This window comes from Mobula hypostoma, chromosome 24, assembly GCF_963921235.1.
Source record: "Mobula hypostoma chromosome 24, sMobHyp1.1, whole genome shotgun sequence".
NCBI classification, from domain to species: Eukaryota; Metazoa; Chordata; class Chondrichthyes; order Myliobatiformes; family Myliobatidae; genus Mobula; species Mobula hypostoma.
This window is the reverse complement of record NC_086120.1, coordinates 27,170,066-27,192,930: the sequence shown is the minus strand read 5'-3', so window position 1 is coordinate 27,192,930 and position 22,865 is coordinate 27,170,066. Positions and strand designations below refer to the sequence as shown.

Here is a 22,865-nt window from a genome sequence, read left to right as displayed (position 1 = left end):
TCCCTTTAATCCACCGAGACTGTCTGATTTACACAGCAAAATGCAGTAAAATTGTCCCTTTTATAAAACAACCCTGTCTTTTTAATAAACTAAGAAGTCCATTGTAACACAGACACTATGTGCCTGCTGTGCAGACTCTGATGAAAGACTGCCCCCTGCTGGAGGGTCTGCAAAAGGACTAGAACATGCACTTGTGAACAATCTCTCACATCCTCAACCTCACACCAATGAACTTCAAGTTCAAGTATATTGTCATGTTCGGCCAATTGAAGTTGAGTTATAGATTAAGGGTAACTAATGGATGTACTATGATTAGATTTACAGAAGGCATTTGAAGTTTACTGCAGAAAGTCTATGATGTAGAAATTAACCTTCACTTCCACACAAGGGAGTATTGTGTTTAGTTCTGGTCGCCTCATTAGAGGACGAATGTGGAAACTTTAAGAGAGGGTGCAGTGGAGATTTACCGGGACGCTGCCTGGATTAAGGAGCATGTGTTATGAGGATAGGTTGAGCAAGCCAGGACTTTTCTCTTTGGAAAGAAGGAGGATGAAAGGTGATTTGATAGAGGTGTATAAGATGATAAGAGGTATAAACAGAGTGGACAGCCAGCACCCTTCTCCCAGGACAGCAATGGCTAATACAAGATGGCATAATTTTATGGTGATTTTACAGCCCGCTCTGTTGCTGGCGTTTATGAAGGTCCTTCATTTCTGGTAGTGTTTATGGCTTCCTTCGTCGTGTCAGTAGCTCCTTCTCAGTTTTCACTACTGTCAGTCACACAAGATCCCAGTGAAGACTCAGGACTAATAATAATAATAATAATAATACTGATAATAATAATAAGTACTTTATTGATCCTGAGTGAGAAATTCTTTCGTTACAGCAGCAACATTTAAAGACACACTTAGCAGTATGCAGACTTAACTAATAATAAAGTACAGAATAATAATATACACAATAATAAAGTGCCAATGTGCAATAATAATTGAACAGAGACTGTTGTACTATGATGTGTGTTCTCCTGTCGCACAGAGATGAACTGTTGTATATGCTCATTGCATTTGTTAGGAAAGGTTTTCTATAACAGTCATTGTGACAGTGGAGATGAATACCATCACACTCAAAAGCTTCTATGACAATTTTGTTTTTACCAGTCAGGTCTTTTAGCCCTTGAGATGAACCCCTGAACATGAAAGACTGGTGGATCATGCCTAGTCTGGCCTCTGCCCTTTGACCTGTTTGGCATGGGTGACCTATGCTGGCTGGTGGCGTAGTGGCATCAGCGCTGGACTTCGGGGCGAGAAGTTTGAATCCAGCCGGCTCCCTTGCACGCTCTCCGTTCCGTGCCTGGGTTGAGTGTTGAGCTAACAACTCGACCTCGTAAAAAAAAACCTGGAGAAGGATGGGCTGTGCCAGGTTTCAGATGCCCAAGACACGCCGTATGATGAGCATACCAAAAAGATCGGTGCAAAAAAGCTTGTCATGACGGCGCCCCGATGACTCCACAGGAGTGCGTGCACGCACACACACACACACACACACACCCCTACCAAGAGCCAAAGCAAAGCATGAAGTCCTGAGTCCTGCCAACACAGCTCTCCAGGTCCAGGTCACTGAGGCATGCAAGCCTCAATAAGATAAGATAAGATGAAATTATAGGAAAGATATTGGAATGGGTGGGGCATTGGCTGATAGGCAGAAAGCAAAGGGTGGGAATAAAGGGATCCTATTTTGATTGGTTGCTGGTTACTAGTGGTGTTCCACAGGGGTCGGTGTTGGGGCCGCTTCTTTTTACGATGTATATCGAGATTTGGATTATGGATTAAATGGTTTTGTGGCTAAGTTTGCGGATGACACCAAGATAGGTGGAGGAGCAGGAAATGTTGAAGAAACGGAAAGGTTGCAGAGAGACTTAGTCAGTTTAGGAGAGTGGGCAAAGAAATGGCAGATGAGATACAACGTTGATAAATGTACGGTTGTACATTTCGGAAGAAGAAATAATCGAGCAGATTATTATTTAGATGGGGAGAAAATTCAAAAGTCGGAAGTGCAAAGGGACTTGGGGGTCCTCGTGCAGGATACCCTAAAGATTAACCACCAAGTTGGATTGGCGGTAAAGAAGGCGAATGCTATGTTGGCATTCATTTCAAGAGGAATAGTGTATAAGAGTAAGGAGGTGTTGATGAGGCTCTATGGGGCATTAGTGAGACCTCATTTGGTGCAGTTTTGGGCCCCCTATCTTAGAAAGGATGTATTGATGTTGGAGAGAGTTCAGAGATTTATGAGGATGATTCCTGGAATGCAGGGGCTAACATATGAGGAGCGTTTGTTGGCTCTTGGATTGTATTCATTAGAGTATAGAAGAATGAGAGAGGATCTCATAGAAACGTTTCGAATGTTGAAAGGGTTGGACAGAGTAGATGTGGAAAGGTTGTTTCCCTTGGTGGGTGAGTCCAGGACAAGAGGCCATAGTCTTAGAATTAGAGGGTACCCAGTTAAAACAGAGATGAGGAGAAATTTTTTTAGCCAGAGGGTCGTGGATTTGTGGAATTCGTTGCCACATACGGCTGTGGAGGCCCGATCATTGAGGATGTTTAAGGAGGAGATTGACAGGTACCTAATTAGTCAGGGTATCAAGGGATATGGGGAAAAAGCTGGAAATTGGAACTAGATGGGTGAATAGTTTAGCTCATGGGGGAGCTGCGGAGCAGACTCGATGGGCTGAGTGGCCTACTTCTGCTCCTTTGTCTAGTGATCTTGTGAAGCCTCCAAACCACAACAAGGTTGTGGTTGTTTGGAGGTTTATGGCGATCGGAGGCAAGTATAACAGGGATGTCCGAGATAGGTTTTCTACAGAGAGTGGTGGATGTGTGGAACGTGCTGCCAGATGGTAGAGGCAGATACACTTGGGACATTTAAGAGATTCACAGATAGGCACATGAATGAAAGACAAAATGATGAACTATGTAGGTGGGAATGGTTAGATTGACCTTAGAATAGATTAAAAGATTGATACAACATTGTGAGCTAAAGAGCCTGTGTTCTGTGTTCTGATGTTCCGGGAGTGGATAGGTGATTGATTGACTAACAGGACAATTGTAGGCTAAACTATGTAGTAATGAGTAAGGTACCAGGGGAAAAGGTATTGGAGCTTCAACTTTTTGAGTTTCTATATATAGTTGAAACAAGGCACCAATGATTTATAAACTTGTTGAGGACACAATGGTTGGTAGAAAGAACATCTTGTGGCTATAAAGTGATTATAGATATGTTTTTCTCTCTCTCTCACACAAACACATACACACAGATTTGGTTTTGCAAGAACTGGCTCGCTCTGTACGAGTTCCACAGTCAACTTTATTGTTAAAACATAGTCAAAGTAAAAATGCCATTAAAATTCTCTTTTTGCAGCAGCAGCACAGTACATTACAAACATATGTAAGACTCGTTGCATCTAGTGGCATGATCTCGGGGTGATACACCCTCCCCGACCGAACTTTAGCACTCTTGTTTGGGTGGATGCTGCGTGTTGCGTGCCCTGTGTAATATCAGTACCCCGAAATAACATTCAGTCCACAATGTGCAGTTAAATGATTAATATTTTATATTTAAGTATGGGGTTAGTAGAGAAACAAAAGAAAAGGAAAACAAATAAAAGGTGGCAATAATCTCACAAACATGTCCAGTGCACAAACGTTGGAGCTCACGGATTCCCTTTCGCTGATCCTCCTTCACTCATCGTTGACCCCTGGGCTCCCGGCCCGAGCCCAGGCCCAGCAGGTCCAGCAACTGTCTCCTCAAGCCACATCTTCTCTCTTCATCCTCCTCGCGCCTTCTCTCCCAAATCCCGTACAAATAACAGCTTTCAGATACACAAGAAAGAATAACATCTATCCCAATTGGTTAGCAAACGAATACAAGTCCCATTATCACTAATTATAACCGAAACACGCTGCTACAGAGAATATTACCTCATCCGTTAAAATTACAGAGAAGCTATTTCATTATTAGCCTTAGCAAGTAACATGAAAGAAGAAACCCTTACACATAAAACATAGATTACATGAAGGTAAATTAACATAAATTATACATGGCTGACATGACATGAAACAAAAGTAGTTAAATGATATTAGTGCAAATTGAGAGAAGTATTGTCTGAGGCGAATTAAATTTTATCAGGTCGGTTGAAGGATCTGATGGCAGTGGGGAAGAAACTGTTACTGTGCCTTGAGATGTGTGTCTTCAGGCTTACTGAGTTCCTCCATCAGATTGTTTGGTGATTCCAACATTTGTAGTCTTGTATGTCCAGCCCACCAGTTAATGAGTGAATTCATGTAAAGAAGAACGAATGAACTGCACTGTGAACAAGATACAGGTGGTTTCCCAGGAAGTAAAAATGGCGGGAGCTCAGAGCTTGAGGCCTAGAGTTCCAGGTCCTGTCTGTTGTTTTGTAACTTCAAAACATTAAACCGATTCAAAAGACCACATGGGAGTCCGAAATGCGGGTTGTACTTTGTTTACTTTTAGGCGAGGCGTGCATTTATCACATGGTAGTGTGATGACGTGTACCATTCACAGCTTCGTAGATATAACCCATAATGATTTATTTAAGTGAACAATGTTAAATAAACAATATACAAGATTACTCAAATATTACTGAAATATTAAACACTCAACACTCCTCTCCATTTAGCTATAAACTCCAACTATAGAGAGTGTATCCCAGCTATACACAGTTTATTATATAACACAATTACTATATACAGACATCCACAACCAGTAAATTTTTAAATTGTCCCACTCAGGCCTAAACATTTAATCGCTGTGGAGGCTTTCTTACTCTTATGAGATAATGTGTTTCCTGACAAGGGAGTCACTCTGCTTGGCAGGTGAGACTCGTGTCTGTGAAAACAATTTCAGGTTTTGGAGCCTGCTCTGTGCTGGTTGTCGGAGTTGACTCTGAGACGGCAGGAAGTGGCTCTGACAGCCCTGGACACATTTCCTTTTCTCTCTCTGGATCTACTTCAATCCCTTTCTTTTTCTTTCTCACATTCCTTCTCTCTTTCCCACCACTTTCTTTCTCATGCATTCTTTTTCTCCATCTCTTCTGTCCTTCTTCTTCTTCTAGTTTGTGAATCTTGATCTTGTGAAGGTGCATTTAATTCACTGGAGTATTCTCTTTCTTTCTTTCTTTTTCAATCTTTTTATTAATTTTCAAATTCATAAACATCACAACAATATTAGTACAAAGAGATTGGGATTACATTATTGGTAATTAGCATATGTGAATATAAACTACAGGTAACACAAGTATACCAAGCCTCCCAAACTCTAAATGTAATTAAACATGACAAAAAGAAAAATAAAAATGTCAGGAAAAAAAAACCCAAATTAGAAAAAAAACCTAAACTGAACTGAACAAAACTAAACTAAACAAAGCTGGGCTATTATATTACTTTGGATACAATCATCAATGTCATTAACTCTGCTCCTCTATCCATATATTTAAGGTTAGAGTGTTCTCTAATTAATCCTTCTATTGCTCCTTTTACGATCTGATCTCTCCTCTTTGGTTTCTGCATCCAGAACATCATCGTACAAATCCTCTGTTTTCATAGTTCCATTGACTCCTTCCTTTTGGCCTTCCATTCCTCCAACTAGGCTTTGGTCTTTGCATTTACTTTTACAAGCAGCTCTGTTTCCCACTTGAAGTTCATGCAATAACCTTAATGCACACTGTTACGTATCCCGTAACTGGGTTGCCAAACCAGCAGAAATGGACCACTTAGTTGGAGTCTGGATTACTGGAACTAAGAAAGTTTTATTAAAGAAATAAGTAACACAGTACTCTAAACGTAAGGATATAAGTGCAACGGGTTAGCAATGATAAAACACACATGTACACAGAACTAGGATAATAGGATCAATCAAGCTCTATCGCAGTCTAGGGGTAAAATGATCAGTCTCAAGTGACTCAGAGTTTAGTTCAGTTCAGTTCGCAGTAATCGCTGTTGTGCCGTTGGGGAGAGAGAGAATGAATATGCAAATTCGGATTCGGACAGACCTTTGATGTTCCTCGCAGTTAGCTTTCGGGCGAGCCCTTTGTAATGTCTTCTGAGGTCACCAACTGTGACCCCTCTGTTCCGGATACGATCGTTCTTCTGCGGTGAACCCGGCACTCAGGCAAGGGCAGACACACACACCAGGTTCCTGCCGATTGTACCTTCTCCCCCTGTGCGTCTATAGTCGGTCCCGCGACCAGACCTCCAAAACTCTCACCAACTTGTGGGGGCACACCGCTTTTCCAGGGTCTCGTTATCTCGTGGTGTCGTGGTGTCCTTGCCTTAGCGAACCTGTTCCTTTTATCCCCCTGCTGGGGTATCGCCTGTCCATCAAACTTCAAACAGTTCAGGTTCAAAGCAACCGGTCTCTGACAATACTCGGAACTGTGTCTCCTTTTCGTTAATCCCTCTCGTCTCTCATTAACATTTCTGAATGTTCCCCCATTGTCCTCTTATCGGCATCAATCTTCTGATAACTTGGTATTTTGTCACAACACAGAGTAGATTCTGGTTCTTTATACTCAAAAAAAAACTGTATGTTTGCAACTTTCCTGAAACTCTTTGAACTCTCTTCCAGCTTAAAACCAAGCCATATTTCACAAGTAAGTTCCCAATGAACATATCAGAGACTTTCTCAGGTATGTTTCCCATAAAAACAGACCACTGCTTTCATCACTTTTGTGATTCCTCTGAGCAGCATGGTCCTCTCTGCTTCCCAACCAGAGGCACAGAGGTTGGCACTGACATCTGTTAGTCCTCTGTTGGGCAATGGTTCATGATGTTCGGCATGGAGACAGTCGTGACATCATGCAGCACCTTAACTCACTTTAATGGCTTCATTGCAGGGGACGTGGTGGATGGATCTCTAATCATGTCCCCACAATGCTGTCCTCCTGTTTAACGTACAAGTTCAATGTGGATTGCTGGTTGTTGTATTTCACTGCTACAGATGTCATTCCCACAGCAGTTATTTTTCCCCAGTATAATTTCTTAGTTGGATACCTGCAGGCTTCAGTTTAGAAATTTTGAATTGTCCCTCAAACTCATTTTATGGAATGACTGAAACAGCTGAACCAGTATCCAATTCCATTTTAATTAACATCAAAGTTGCTGGTGAACGCAGCAGGCCAGGCAGCATCTGTAGGAAGAGGTGCAGTCGACGTTTCAGGCCGAGTGCGGCCCCATCCCCACAGTAGAGGAGGCCGTGGACAGACACGTCAGAATGGGAATGGGATGTGGAATTAAAATGTGTGGCCACTGGGAGATCCTGCTTTCTCTGGCGGACAGAGCGTAGGTGTTCAGCAAAGCGGTCTCCCAGTCTGCGTCGGGTCTCGCCAATATATACAAGGCCACATCGGGAGCACCGGATGCAGTATATCACCCCAGTTGACTCACAGGTGAAGTGTTGCCTCACCTGGAAGGACTGTCTGGGGCCCTGAATGGTGGTAAGGGAGGAAGTGTAAGGGCATATGTAGCACTTGTTCCGCTTACACGGATAAGTGCCAGGAGGGAGATCAGTGGGGAGGGATGGGGGGGACGAATGGACAAGGGAGTTGCGTAGGGAGCGATCCCTGCGGAATGCAGAGGGGGGGAGGGAAAGATATGCTTAGTGGTGGGATCCCGTTGGAGGTGGCGGAAGTTACGGAGAATAATATGTTGGACCCGGAGGCTGGTGGGGTGGTAGGTGAGGACCAGGGGAACCCTATTCCTAGTGGGGTGGTGGGAGGATGGAGTGAGAGCAGATGTACATGAAATGGGGGAGATGCGTTTAAGAGCAGAGTTGATAGTGGAGGAAGGGAAGTCCCTTTCTTTAAAAAAGGAAGACATCTCCCTCATCCTAGAATGAAAAGCCTCATCCTGAGAGCAGATGCAGCGGAGACGGAGGAATTGTGAGAAGGGGATGGCGTTTTTGCAAGAGACAGGGTGAGAAGAGGAATAGTCCAGATAGCTGTGAGAGTCAGTAGGCTTATAGTAGACATCAGTGGATAAGCTGTCTCCAGAGACAGAGACAGAAAGATCTAGAAAGGGGAGGGAGGTGTCGGAAATGGACCAGGTAAACTTGAGGGCAGGGTGAAAGTTGGAGGCAAAGTTAATAAAGTCAACGAGATCCTCTCGTATCCCCTTTTGCCTATCACCTGTCCAGCTCTTGGCTCTATCCCTCCCCCTCCTGTCTTCTCCTATCATTTTGGATCTCCCCCTCCCCCTCCAACTTTCAAATCCCTTACTCACTCTTCCTTCAGTTAGTCCTGACGAAGGATGAAGCTGCCTGGCCTGCTGCGTTCACCAGCAACTTTGATGTGTGTTGCTTGAATTTCCAGCATCTGCAGAATTCCTGTTGTTTACATTTTAATTAATTTGCCACTCACTTCTGGTGTAAGCCATATTGTTTGTTTATTGTTGGTTTGCACATTGTAAATCTCAAGATGACAGAGTCATGTGTCACTTATCATTATCAGATTTTTCATCGATAGCATGCAGATTAGTGCTCTTTTTGAAACTGCAACTTAACTTTTTACCTTTCTCTCTTCTCTGTGCAATCCATTTATTTTTGTCTGCCAGACATACTCTTTCTATGTGTCTGACTTTATTGCATTTTCTGCAAGTTTCACCTTTAAACCATTTTTTTTGGTGAACATGAGCCCCTGCACCTATTGTAACACAATTTGTTTGGCCAGGCTGGTTTCTTTTAGATGCTGCAATTTTGTACATGCTCACTTTCATTCCTGACTGCAACTCAACTGCATCTCTGTCTGCTGTTTCCATTGATACAGCAATTTCAACTGCTCTTTTAAATGTAAGTTGTGCTTCAGTTAGCAGCCATTTCTGAATGCTTTCTTGTAAGATTCCACAAACTTAGCAATCTCTCAGTGCATCATTAAGACCATCACTGAACTGACAATGCTCAATCTCTTCAATTCAGCTGAAATGGACTCCCCTTCTTTTTTATTTTGCTTATGAAACCTAAAGCATTTTGCAATCAACAATGGCTTCAATTTTAAATGTTCCTGCATTACTTTGACAATATTAGCAAAGGTAATTTCTGCTGGTTTAGTTGGAGCAGTCAAACTGTATGCAAACTTGAAGCAAACTGTATGCCTTTAGTGTTCAATTTGTTCAGTATATAAAATCCAGTTATCTGTTGTGTAATCAAATGTGTCTATCTTTCCAATATAGAAAGTCATTTCTGCTTTTTTATGATTATCACTCAGTACTCACTCTTTATAAACCTGTGAATCCTTCTATTTTCTGCCTTTTCTTTTCACTCAAACATCTCTGCATGTGCTGGGCTGCATTTTTCTCGCCATTCCTTGCTGCATTTTGTTTAGTTCGAATGTTTTGCTGCACTTCAACAAGTCAGTAGCCATCTTGGGTTCGTTTTAGAAATACCTTGTTGCCAGTGTTATGTTTTGTAACTTTAAAACATTAAACTCATGGGAGTCTGAAACATGGGTCTAACTTCTCTTTCAATATTTTTATCAATATTATAGAAATTGCATAAATACCAATACAAAATTCATAAGGATACAAATAAGTAATACAAATTACGTTACATTTAAATCGCAGTATCCCATATTCCAAAACAATCATGTAGAAAAAAATTGAATTAAATTGAATTATGAAATGAAATAAAATAAAATAAAATAAAATAATTGTATTTTCTTAACAAAAAATCTATCCCCACTACCAAAATGAGCTGGTTGATAAAAAAGAGAAGAAAAAAAAAGAAATACCTTACCATATAATATCATAATAATAATGGCTCAGATCCATACTTTAATAACAGTTCAAAGATTATGAAAACAACTCAGAAAGGGTCCCCATAACATTAGAAAATCATGTTTAGAATCAGAAATCGAACAATGAATCTTCTCTAGATCAAGGCACAACATAACGTCAGATAGCCATTGCACATGAGTGGGCGGGGCGGCCTCCTTCCACTCGAGCAAGATCACTCTCCTGGCCATAAAAGACACGAAGGCCAATTAGATGGCTTCAATTTTGTAGCACTATCCTCAACAATACCAAACATGACAGTCAAAGTAGGTCTAACTTCAAGTTTACTTTCAGCAAGGCGTGAACATATCATGAGTAGCATGATGACATATGCAATTCATGTATTTATACCTATAACCCATAATAAATTATGTAAATAATCAAACAATACAGTATATAAGTACTCAAATATTACAGAAACATTAAAAATACTACACTGTCATTGAAAGTACTTTATACTTTATTGTCGCCAAACAATTGGAACTAGAACGTACAATCATCACAGCGATATTTGATCCTGCGCTTTCCACTCCCTGGATTACAAATATTAAATATTAAAAATAGTAAAAATTAGTAAATATAAAAAATTTAAATTATAATTCATAAATAGAAAATAGAAAAATGGAAAGTAAGGTAGTGGAAAAAAACCAAGAGGCAGGTCTGGATATTTGGAGGGTACGGCCCAGATCCGGGTCAGGATCCGTTCAGCAGTCTTATCACAGTTGGAAAGAAGCTGTTCCCAAAGATTGAAGCCTGAAGGTCACTAAGAAGTCATGGTTACCACTACGCTTAACAGTACCAGCGTCCTAGGTTCAATTCCTGCCGCTGTCTCTAAGGGGTTTGTATATTCTCCCCGTGACCACGTGGGTTTCCTCCGGGTGCTCTGGTTTCCTCCCACAGACCAAAGGCGTACCGGTTGGTGGGTTAATTGGTCATTGTAAATTTTCCCATGATTAGGCATGGGTTAAATCAGGGGTTGTCGTGTGGAGCGGCTAGAAGGGCCTATTTTGTGTGGTATCTCCATAAATAAGAAGTCTGGAACCAGATGGGGAAGGCCAGTCTGTGAGTCCAGTGGGGAAAGTGGGGGCCCTATATCTGTGAGTTCGCAAGTCCAGTGGAGGCTGGGGGCCCAGAGGACTCTGAGCATGTGTGAGAACGGGTGGGCTGCTGGGTTGCTGGGTGGAAACGGGCTTGTCTTGCTGTTACCATTTTGTCATTGAACATTGTGGGCACACTATGTTGGCACCAGAACGTGTGGTGGCACGATCCTTAGGATCAATTTGTGTTGGCTGTTAGCGCAAATGACACATTTCACTGTTGGTTTGGATGAATAAATGAATCTGAATGTGAATGTGAGTACTGTACAACTGCTTTGCATGTGCTCCTTTCATCCATTCCCCCAAATCTTCTTCTACGTTGCATGGACCCCAGTTCCATGAGACACAGATCTATCATCCTACAGCCAAAAAAAAAAGCCACGTTGAGCTTGAAATTCATTGCTGAGATGAAGCTGAGAGAATTGCTGGGAAGTGATTGTTTAGGCTGGTGAGGGAAAGGTGAGGAGGGAAGGGAGACTGGAACCATGACAAGCGGCAAGACTTGAAAGGGAAGTGGATTCAGATGAACAGAATTGGAAGGAAAGGCCTGGTGAGTTCTTTGCTTCTAAGAGTCACCAGTTCTTGTGGTTCTTGACATCTAAAAGGAAGAAAGAATGTGTTTCGTTAAAGTCAGGGAGGAGGCAAATGGTGAAATAGAGCCACAGATCAGACCAAGGAAGATCGAGCCATTGTACTGAAGGAACAACAGATTGCTCTGACCTTTCTGTGGCCTCCTGCATTGCACAAGTCCCAATGCAAGCTTGAAGACCAATCCCGTGTCTTCAGAGTCACCAGAGATTCAGCACGGTGTTGGAAATCTTGAGCAAATCACAACATGATGACTTGCCTTCTGCCTGGGCACGTTCTAGCCTGCACGACTTGATACTGAATTCTCCAACATTAAATAACTCACTCTTTTTTCCCATTTGTTTTTGTGCAGAGTCAGATTACACAACATGACAGAGACATTATCGACACGTTACACTGATGAAGAAGATTGACTGCTCTATTCCTTAGGCGAGAGAAATTTCCCACCTCGCCCATTCTAGCATGTAGACTAACCTGTTGCCCCCCTTCGATCTGGTGAAGAGCCCTCAGCCTGAAACGCTACCTGGAGCAACCTGCGAGATACTGGAAGAGCTCAGCAGGTCAGGCAGCATCCGTGGAAGGAAATGAACAGTCGACGTTTCAGGATCCTTCATCGATGACGGGGTGCAACCCAAAATGCTGATTATCCTCCGCAGATGCCGCCTGACCCACTTAGTTAGTTCCTCCAGCGTCTCACGTGTTGCTCTCGACTCAATCTCCTAAATCATTACTGGTTTCTCATTTTACAGATGTTTGCTGAGTTTATCCAGCATTTCCTGTCTTTAGATTAGGAGCACGCAGAGGGCACTTGGATGTGACAAGAATATATATGATATAACAAAACACACAGTATTTAAAGAAGCACAGTATTAAGACTCCACTTATCCTTCCCACAATCTCTTTGACCTCCTGCTGTCAGGTCGAAGGTATCGTAACATAAAAACCAGAACTGTCCAGCTGGGTAACGGCTTCTTCCCCCAGGGCTATTGGACTTCTTCACCTGCTGCTGCCAGTCAGCACACACGTACACCCCGTCTGAACACTCTGCCACACCCTGACCCACCATCTCACAGACACACTCTCATTCTGCCCCGGTCACCTTTCATCTTTCATAGCTGCTGTTTCACATATATATTTGTTTTATTATAATTGTACCAGTAACATAAGTATACTGTTTTCCATAATCATGCACCTTGGACTTCATATCAACCTGTGTATCTTCAGGCCATGTCAGTCAGGGACGTGCTAATGTTAATGTGTGCTGTGTGTGACTGTATAGTTCAATATACAGTGGCGTGTGGCGCGTGGACAAGTGGTTAAGGCGTCGGTCTAGTGATCTGAAGGTCGCTAGTTTGAGCCTCAGCTGAGGCAGCGTGTTGTGTCCTTGAGCAAGGCACGTAACCACACATTGCTCTGCGACGACACTGGTGCCAGGCTGTATTGGTCCTTATGCCCTTCCCTCGGACAACATCGGTGGCGTGGAGAGGGGAGACTTGCAGCATGGGCAACTGCCGGTCTTCCATACAACCTTGCCCAGGCCTCAGTCAACATTGAAAATCGATGGACAGCTGAAGATAGATCAATAGTTCCATTTAATATCAGAGAAATATATGACCTGAAATTCTTGTTCTTCACAGGCATTCACAAAATCTGAACAGTTCCCAGAGAATGAGTGACAGTTAAAACGCTAGCCCCCCAGTGTCCCCCTATTCCCCACTCTCCACGCACAGGCAGCAGCTAACCAACAGCCCTCCCCCCACCACCTCCGTAAAAAAGCCTCAGCACCCTCCACCCGCCAAGCAAGGCCCCCAATAAAGACCACGATCTGCGGTACAACAAAAACTCATCGTGCACCCAACAATTTGACATGCTGCAGGCCCTCTCTCTCCCTAAAAGAGGTGTCACCCTTGCACAGCGTGGGGCAGACATAACAAAACAACTCACTGATATGTTGTGTCGCTTTTGTTTGAGGGGGGAGGGGAGGGAGAGGGACGGGAAGAGGGGGAGGGAGGGGGGAGATAGAGGAGATGGGGAGAGGGGGGAGGGGAGGGGGGGAAGGGGAGAGGAGGAGGGAGCGGGAGGGGAAGAGGGAGGGGGAGAGGAGGAGGCAGGGGAGTGGGAGGGGGAGCGGGAGTGGGGAAGGGGGAAGGTCAGAGATGGGGAGGGGAGGAGAAGGAGGGGAAGAGGGGGAGGGAGGGGGGAGATAGAGGAGATGGGGAGAGGGAGGAGGGGGAGAGAGGGGGAAGGGGAGAGGAGGAGGGAGCGGGAGGGGAAGAGGGAGGGGGAGAGGAGGAGGCAGGGGAGTGGGAGAGTGAGGGGGAGCGGGAGAGAGGGGAAGGTCAGAGATGGGGAGGGGAGGAGAGGGAGGGGGAGAGGGAGAGGCAGGGGAAGAGAGAGGGGAAGGGGGAAAATCAGAGATGGGGAGGGGGAAGAGGGGGGAGAGAGAGGAAAAGGACTGCAGTTGAGTGTGACTCCAGGTCAGGGTCTTCAACAAAACCCATCCACCCTGAAAAGGGAAAAGAACAAATATATGTAGCATTTTGCACCTTGGCCTCATAAACATGGTTGCACGCATGTGTACGGTTGAAGGACAATAAACTTGAACAGTAATTTGAGAAATGCCAAACTACAATCATGGGAAGATCTCAAATCGAGGGGTGAGTTTAAATCAGAATTATTGTGGAAGAACTCAGAGCCAGAAGTAGTCACTGTGGAACGATGTAGTTGTGAAGGTGTCTTTTGCTTGGAAGCAAACCTGACCTGCTAATTATGTTGCAACACACGAAATGCTGGGGGAACTCCGCAGATCAGGCAGCATCTGTGGAGGCAGTTGAATCATCTGGATTGGAAGAGTAGAATAGCAGAGGGAAGGGATGGAGCAAGGGCTGGCCAGTGCTGGTTGGTCCACGTGACGGGGTGATAGATAAGGCAGAGAAGAATGCAAAAACTGCTGGAGCAACTCATGAGGTCAGGCAGCATCTACGGAAAGGAATAAAGAGTTGATGCTCCAGGCTGAGACCCTTCATTTCAATTAGTTTTTGCAGATAATTTCCCAATGAAAAAAGATAAAAGAACCCAGAGTGACATAGCCTCAGAAGAGAGGGGTGTCCTTTTAGAATGGTGATGAGGAGGAATTTTGTTAGCCAGAGAGTGGTGAATCTGTGGAATTCTTTGCCACAGGCATCCGTGGAGGCGAAGTCTTTATGTATGTTTAAGGCAGAGATTGATAGATCCTTGATTAGTCAGGGCTTGAAGGGACACGGGGAAAAGGCAGGAGATTGGGGCTGAGGGGGAAATTGGATCGGCCTTGATGAAATGGCGGAGCAGAATTGATGGACCAAATGGTCTAATTCTACTCCTATATCTTATGGTCTTATATCACTTTTCAAAGTGTACAGTTCACACTTAATCCCTATTAAAATGCACCGTCAATACGCCTATTTTCCCGGTTTATCTGTTCCTTGAATTTGCTGAAAAGTAAGCCAAAGTTGGCCATTCCTCAGCACAAACTTGTTTCATCTGTGAGTAAAAACGGTAGCCGGTTCGCTCCCAAAACTCAAAACCGTCTTTTATTCAATCTCTTAATTTCCTCAATGACCCCCCCCCCCCCCCCCACCAGGGACGAAGAAACGGAGAGCCCCCGCAGTCGGCAGGAGCCGCGGGGCGCAGACACCCACAGACTGGCAATATTGAATTTGCCAGCCTGAAAGATGGCAACCTCCACGAGGCGTCCTTATTTCAGAGGAAATGACGCAATAATACCACGTGCGCCGAAGCTATTTCCGTCTACGGTCTGAGTCTTCTCCCTTTCAGTGTTGGAGCGGCTGTGGGGCTGGTGGGTGATGCGGGTCGGGGAGAGGGAAAGGACGGGACGGGAAAGGGCAGGGAGGGCGGCGGGTACTGGGATTATGCGGGTGGGAGGGAGAAGGAAAGTCAAAAGCCCAGTAGGGGAAGGATCGGTTCCGGCAAGGATGGCGAAGATGGGGGCCTCGGTCTCGGTGTGGGCCTGTGGGGGGAGGGAGAGGCCTGGGGCCTGAGGGGAATAGGAAATGTGAGCCCGGACTTAGTACTCGGCCGCAAGGGATGGAGAAGACCTGGGTTCGGGCATTTGAAGGGGAGGGAATGAGAACCAGGCCCGGGGATGATTGGGGAAAGGGGGAAGGAGAGGAGGCCCAGGATCGGGCCTTTCTAGGAGACGACACGCAGGTCGACATGATGTATATTTTGGGAGGTTTGGGCTTGGTTTTCGGGATCAGAACTGAAGGGTGGCTGTTCGGATGCTCGGTGAATGCTTCGGGGTGCAGGTGCCTTCCCTACTGGGCAGCATGGCACGTCATGAGTGGGGTACCATAGAAAAGGAGGGCGTTTAGGAAGGTAGTTTATAATTGACTATGCCTCACGAATAGATGCGATTTTGTGGGCATGGTTCCTCTTGCATTCGAGTGCCAGCCTCGGGTTTGCACTGTGTATATCTGTGTGTTGTCATGTGAAATTTGAATGTTAATTCACTTTTTTTTTCTTTTATTTTTAGGCAAGATGCAGATTTTTGTGAAAACTCTGACAGGGAAAACCATCACCCTTGAGGTCGAACCAAGTGACACGATTGAAAATGTGAAAGCCAAGATCCAGGACAAGGAGGGTGAGGACTGCAAATAGTTGTGTTGGAGGTGCCAGTTGAGTAGGGTTTCCCTGCCTTTTGGCAGAAGCAGCCAAGCTACACTTGAAATATGTGGCTGTCATTATGGGCGGAGTGGCCTTAATCAACTAAGATCACTAGTGTAGGTACATATAGGTACAGTAGGAAAACTGGCCCATTTGATGGATCAACAGCACAACAATCTCATTTTTAATTTTCGCCACAATCTTGTCAGATTCTACTGATTGTCCACACACTAGGAGTAGTTTATTGGCTAATTAACCCACCAACTGTCATCTTTGGCAGCCACACTGCTGGTGGTGCTGGAGACCAGACTGCATGTGCTTCAACCATTTGGCTTGAGTGCTTGGTGAAACAGTGGTAACTGGCTATGCAGAGCTGGCAGTGACGTTAGAGAAAACTATAGGTTTATATCGAAGTGGCAAAGTAGTGTCTGTAGGCAAGCTGTTGGAAGGGTAAGTGTATTGGACAACTCTTGCTAACCCCATCTTCTGTTGCAGGGATTCCTCCTGACCAGCAGCGTTTGATCTTTGCTGGAAAGCAGCTGGAGGATGGCCGTACCCTCTCTGACTACAACATCCAGAAAGGTTGGTTCTCTGGGGATCCAGTTGACTTGTATACTCATTTGCTCTGGCTTAGTGGCTGGGGGGGGGGGGTTGGTTACGGGTGTGATTTACTTGATTGGACTGCGGATTGTTTTGTTTACAGTTGAACCTGACTTGCCTGTGTTTGACTTCCAGAGTCCACTCTGCATCTGGTGCTGCGTCTGAGGGGTGGTGCCCTGGACCCCTCTCTGCGAATCCTTGCTCAGAAATACAACTGTGACAAGATGATCTGTCGCAAGTAAGTGTCACGTCAGATACACGGTTATGGGTTGCGTGTGAGCCACTGCCGTCAGGGCAGGGAAGGTCTGTTCATGCATGTTCAGCAGGGAACAGTGTTCAGTAAGGCCATGGCTAGCCGGGTATTTTTGCTCATTTACACTCTGGTTTTGTTTTAGATTTCACTGCCCCTCCTGACACCACCCCTCAACCCAGGCCTGATTACTTTTGCCTCACTCTACAATCCCAATCCCAATCCCATCCATCCTCAAGAAGTTTTGAACAATTTGAATGGAAAGTTATCCTAATTCTAGCTCTTAATAGAACAAATGTGGCCTGATTCTTGAAACACACTTTCAGTTTATGTTGAATCCTCTTCTGTCACAGTAATCAGTGCCCTGAACTGAGCTTTATTCAGAGATTTTTCAGAGTGACAGACTCTGCCAGCTTGTGAATTTGGTCTTGAGAGAAAAATTGATTTCCTGTCCTGACATCTCTTGGCTGTACAGCAGTTCCTAAATTTTCATTACAGTTTACTCTGATCTATCCTTAATGACCTTGGCTATGCTATTGATCAATTTTTGGCCAGTCACTTAGGATCATTCTTTACCTGGCCTCTACAGGTCTCAGTACCTCTTTAGTGTTGAGTGTTTATCTTCTTTCCACAGGTGCTATGCCCGCCTGCATCCTCGTGCGTCCAACTGTCGTAAAACCAAGTGTGGCCACACAAACAATCTGCGCCCCAAGAAGAAGCTGAAGTAAACGTCATGATGTTCTGTTGCCCACATTAGACTTGCATTTGTGCTAAGTTTCCAATAAAAGTTAGTTGCATTGCTGCCTTGAGTTTATCATTGTGAATCTATTAATTGTCAATTCTGGTTATTTCTTGACTGTTTCTGAAATGTTGATGAGGAACTAAACAATGGACGCACAACACACCCTGCAGCCGAACTTGGCATCAAGTTCCTGTGGACTACCCTTGCTGGCAAGCCAGATCAAAAAGGCATGGTTAAAGTAGCACTGTAGACATATTAAAACATAAGCAGCACTTCTGGTGAAAGTACTGTGGAGTTACAATTATGGGTTTAAATAGCAAACAGATCTCAAACCTCTGTAATCCTGCTACATTGATGTGGATGGTGTATCTCCAAGAAAAATCCATCCCTGGAATGAAGGCTGTAGCATGTGACCTAAAGTGCAGAAGCACCTGCAGCCATATTCCCATTTCCCAGAAAATCAGCTTCATGCTTCCAAGGATAAATTAAAGGCTGGGTGTCCTCTGCTGTGTCTTGCCTCCTGGCATCCCTTTGAACTGTTCAAGGTTCAAGTCAGTTTTAATCTGGTGCTTCCTCTCTGGTTGGCTGCAGCACTGTCCAGTCCAGTGGGGCCAACCTGATTTGTATTCCACATGCCATCCCTCGATACGATGTGTGATTTACTTTGACAGCACTTCCAACCCTGAGACTAATATTGCTCAGAAAAGCAAAGGGGAGCATCATCACCTTCATCCTCACGGGAAATAGATTGCTGTTTATCTTCCCTTTCCACCAATGCTGCATTGAACCTAGTTTATTTTCATCAATCCTTCCCCAGGGTCTACCTCTCATCTACACTAGTGGGTAGTTAACCCGACAACCTGTACCTCTGAGAAACTACAGTGCCTTGAAAAAGTATTCATTCTCAACCCTTTGTTCACAAAAGTTAGTATTACAAATGGGGATTTTGATAATTTAGCTGAGGATTTTTACGCTATAATTTTTCACAGTAAAGCCCAATAAATGGAAAATTAAAAGCATAACAAACTTAAGAATTCAAAAACTGAAATGTCAGCAGTTCAAAAGTATATGTTGACTTTGCTCAGTACTTGAACCAGCTCTGGCAGCTATTAGACTCTTTGGATGAGTCTCTCTTAGCTTTGCACAATGTGATGGAGCGAGGTTTGCCCATTCCTCCTTGGAAAATTGCTTAAGCTGTGCCCGGTTAGTTGGGAAGTGGAGGTGGACAGCAAAGTTGAGGTCTTGCTGCCCACAGCAGTGGTGGCAGGGAAGGCCCACTGTATTACTGTTGCTGGGCTGCATGCTCTTGCAACTGAGCATAATTAGATATTGTTATATAGCGGGATCTGGATTTCTCTGTACAGAACACAAATCATAACAGCCATAAATTTATATATTAAAGATTTATACAATTTTGTGAACAGTATGAGCTGATGGTAGCAAACACATGGTTCAAATTACCCAAATGAAAATTATACACTTGGAAGAAGCCTGGGGATGCTGGAAGGAGACAAATTGACTATATTGCAATGAGGAAATGCTTCAGAAGTATTAGGATGGCCAAGACCTATCCAGGTGCCGATATAGGCTCGGATCACAACCCGGTGGTTGTTAGGGTGAAGATTGCACTAAAGATTAAGGCTGCAACCAAGAAAGCCAGGCAGGATATGGACTTACTGAAGAAGAGTGAGTATAGTGAAAGATTTTCTGCAGCGGTACAAAATAGGTTTAAAGGACTGAGAGTAGAAGACATGGAGCAGACACCAGATAACATGCGGTCAAACCTGAAGGACTGCATGCAAATAGCAGCTGAAGAATGTCTCCCCAAAAGAAGGTGTGTAGCGAAACAAGCCTAGATGATGGATCACATTCTGAAGCTCATGGAAGAGAGAAGAAAGCACAAGAAGGACACATCTAAGTACAAGGAATTGGACCAACAAATAGAGCAGAATGTGCAAAAGCTAAAGAACAATGGTTTATCAAACGGTGTGGAAAGATAGAGACCATGGACATGTTGCATCATTCAAGGGATATGCACAAGGAGATTGCAGAGATGACCAACAGGAACAAGAAACAATCAAGGACTGGCATTATTCAAGACAAGGACGGGAACATAGTCTTTGAGAATGACAAGGTGGAAAGCAGATGGATGGAATACATTAGGAAATTGTACTATGACGTTAGAAATGATCAAGTGAGTGAGAAGGTCTGGAAATTTTGGTAGTGGAAGTAAGAGCAACCATTGGAAAGTTAAAAACTGGTAAAGCTTGTGGTGTAGATGGTATTACAGCCAAAATGTTGAAATACCTTGGCGACTGAGAGGTTGAGGAGATCACAAGGCTTTGCGATGCAATCTACTCAACAGGAAAGTGGCCAACAGATTTTGTGGAGTCAGAGATTGTCATGATCCCAAAGAAAAGTAAGAGCACGAAATGCTCAGACTTTAGAACCATAAGTCTTATAAGTCATGCCCCCAAGATCTTGTGATTAATACTTCTAAGCAGAATAAAAAGGACAGTTCTTAATGAAATTAATGAGTGCCAGAGTGGATTTATACTGGGCAGGGGTACCCGTGAAGGGATTTTCAATTTGCGAATGATCGTGGAACGAGGTCTAGAAAAAAAAAAGACATTTACATGTGCTTCCTGGATTATGAAAAAGCTTTTGATTGGGTCAATCATGAACAGCTGGTCAATTGCCTGAACTCATTGGGGCTGGATGGGAAAAATGTTCGACTGATTGCGAGTCTGTACTGGCATCAGAAGGCAGTAATAAGAACTAGTGGTGAGAATTCACCAGAAGTTGAGATCCAAAAAGGGGTTCACCAGGGCTGCATTATCTCCCCTTTATTATTTAACATTTACTCAGAGGTTATCTTCAGGGTGTTGAACGATGAAGCTGGTGTCCAAATTGGTGGAGTGACGGTGAACAACTTGAGGTATGCAGATGATTCAGTGTTGTTAGCCGAGACTGAGGATGAGTTACTCAGTATAGTAGATAAGATAAATGCTGAAGATGAACGATTTGGAATGAAAATAAATGCTGCAAAGACGAAGATGATGGTAGTATCATGGAAGAAAGAAGTCCCCAAAGTCAGTATCAGAATTAACGGCGCAGGCATAGAGCAAGTCAAGAAGTTTGTATACTTGGGACAGATGGTCACAGAGGATGGGAAATGTGATACAGAAGTTAGACGAAGAATTGAGATTGCAAGATCAATGTTCTGGAGCCTGATTGACGTGCTGTGTGGCAAGAGGTTGGACTTTGGGCTGCGTTGTAGAATTTGGAAATGCTACGTCTGGAGCAGTCTGTTGTATGGAGTCGAATCGTGGACCTTATGCAAGGAAGCACAACAATGATTGGAGGCATTTGAAATGTGGTGTTTAAGGAGAATGCAGAAAATTAGATGGGTGATGAAGGTCAGTAATATGGAACTGTTGAAGACAGCGAGGAGAGAAAAGGAGTTGCTGAAGAATGTGCAGAAAAGGAAGCTGGAATATGTCGGGCACTTGTTAAGAGTTGGTGGACTGCAGAAATTGTTACTGGAAGGGATGATAGAAGGAAAGAGGGAAAGAGGAAGGCAGTGAACCACTTGGTACAATAATGTGAGGCAATGGACTGGGTTGAGTTATGCTGAGGCCAGAAAAAGAGCGCAAGATCAAAGAAGATGGAGGTGCATAGCTGCCAACCCTGGATTCGGAACGGCATCCACTGACTGACTGACTGAACAGCCATAAAGTACTAAAGCAGGCGAGTGGAAAACTACTGTGGCAAACCTTTCCAAATGTTCCTAACCCTGCAAGGGAAAAGATTTATTTCTCTTCTCTTAAAGAGGAACCCCTCCTTTATGATATCACACCCTCTGCTCCTAGCAGCACTTCCCCGAAGAATCCTGGTTCAAATGAATTTGCTCTTCATCCTTTTAAACTGCCAAGAGTAGAGTACTTAATCAGTCTAACGTTTCCTTGACGAGCATTGACGAGCAATCCCTTCTGACCCAGGATCATCTTAGTGAATCTTCTCTGAAGTACCTCCAATGAGATGATATCCTGCCTTCAGTGACCAAAACTGTTGCAATACTCTTATTCATTCAGTAGGATCCCTCTCGGTTAATGCTCCAACTTTCATACTTGAAGTTAGGACCAATGTTTCACGAATCTTCCCTATTATCTGCTGCACCATTTGCTAGTCCTGAAGAAGGGTCTCGACCTGAAGTGTTGACTCCATCCATTGCTGCAGATGCTGTCTGACCTGCTGAGTTCCTCCAGCATTCTTGGTGTGTTGCTTTGGATTCCTAGCATCTGCAGAATTTCTTGTGTTTGTATGCTAGTTTTCTGTATTTAATGCCTAAGAACATCCAAATCCAAATGTTGCAGCTTTCTGCAGACTTTCTCCATTTAGTAACAATGTTTATCATCCTTCCCTCCAAAGAGAACAACTTTATTTTCCCCCCACAGTATACACAATTGTCCTACTTCTTATCTTATAAAATGGGCAGAGGGGTTGGGGATTTGTTGCTATCGTTTCTGCTTTTTTTCTGTGGGGGAGGGTGTAGGGGATTTTGGGGTTTACAAGTTTTGTTTCTTTTTCTTTTTTGTGCTGGGAGGGGTGGTGGGAGTTGATGTCTTTTCTTTCAACAACCTCCATGATCTTTCTGTATTTCATGGCTATCTGGAGAAGGTGAATATCAGAGTTGTATTATACATGGATACTTTGGCACTAAAATGAACCTTTGAACCTTTGAAACAATGTCTGTTTTGCACCCTCCTCTATGACTTCTCTTGGTGTGTTGTTTGCCAGTTTGGCCATGTATACTTGCATCCTTCCTCTAAGTCAATACATATTAATGAAGTGAGAGTCCTGGTATAACCATGGAAAGTGTTAGACCACAATTGTTGTACTGAATAGAGTTTTGATTTCCTTATTTAATAATACGCTAGCATTGGGAGGCAGTTCAGAGTGGGTTTATCATGTGAATGAGTAAACATTTCACCATTTTGGCTTCCACCAGCTATTGAACAATGCGGCAATGTCCCTTAAGTATTATGTGTGCAAATAATATAATCATTTAATTTTTTATTCTCATC

At 43.9% G+C, this 22,865-nt stretch overlaps 1 protein-coding gene across 1 annotated transcript; it reads left to right on the top strand.

The window, feature by feature from the left end:
- Window positions 1-15,281: 15,281 nt before the first annotated feature.
- Window positions 15,282-17,845, top strand: uba52 (ubiquitin A-52 residue ribosomal protein fusion product 1). The gene is made up of 5 exons (XM_063032641.1): window positions 15,282-15,359; window positions 16,056-16,163; window positions 16,682-16,768; window positions 16,922-17,024; window positions 17,671-17,845. Exons 2-5 carry the CDS (start codon window positions 16,061-16,063, stop codon window positions 17,762-17,764), a joined length of 387 nt encoding a protein of 128 aa, XP_062888711.1. The 5' UTR covers window positions 15,282-15,359; window positions 16,056-16,060; the 3' UTR covers window positions 17,765-17,845.
- The last annotated feature ends 5,020 nt before the right edge of the window (window positions 17,846-22,865 follow it).

What these genes read in the sequence shown, in the direction of transcription:
- uba52 (XM_063032641.1), top strand. Translation starts at nt 16,061, where the DNA reads ATGCAGATTTTTGTGAAAACTCTGACAGGGAAAACCATCACCCTTGAG. An exon ending in CAAGATCCAGGACAAGGAGG is followed by an intron (nt 16,164 to 16,681) that starts GTGAGGACTGCA and finishes CTTCTGTTGCAG; the next exon opens with GGATTCCTCCTGACCAGCAG. An exon ending in TGACTACAACATCCAGAAAG is followed by an intron (nt 16,769 to 16,921) that starts GTTGGTTCTCTG and finishes TTTGACTTCCAG; the next exon opens with AGTCCACTCTGCATCTGGTG.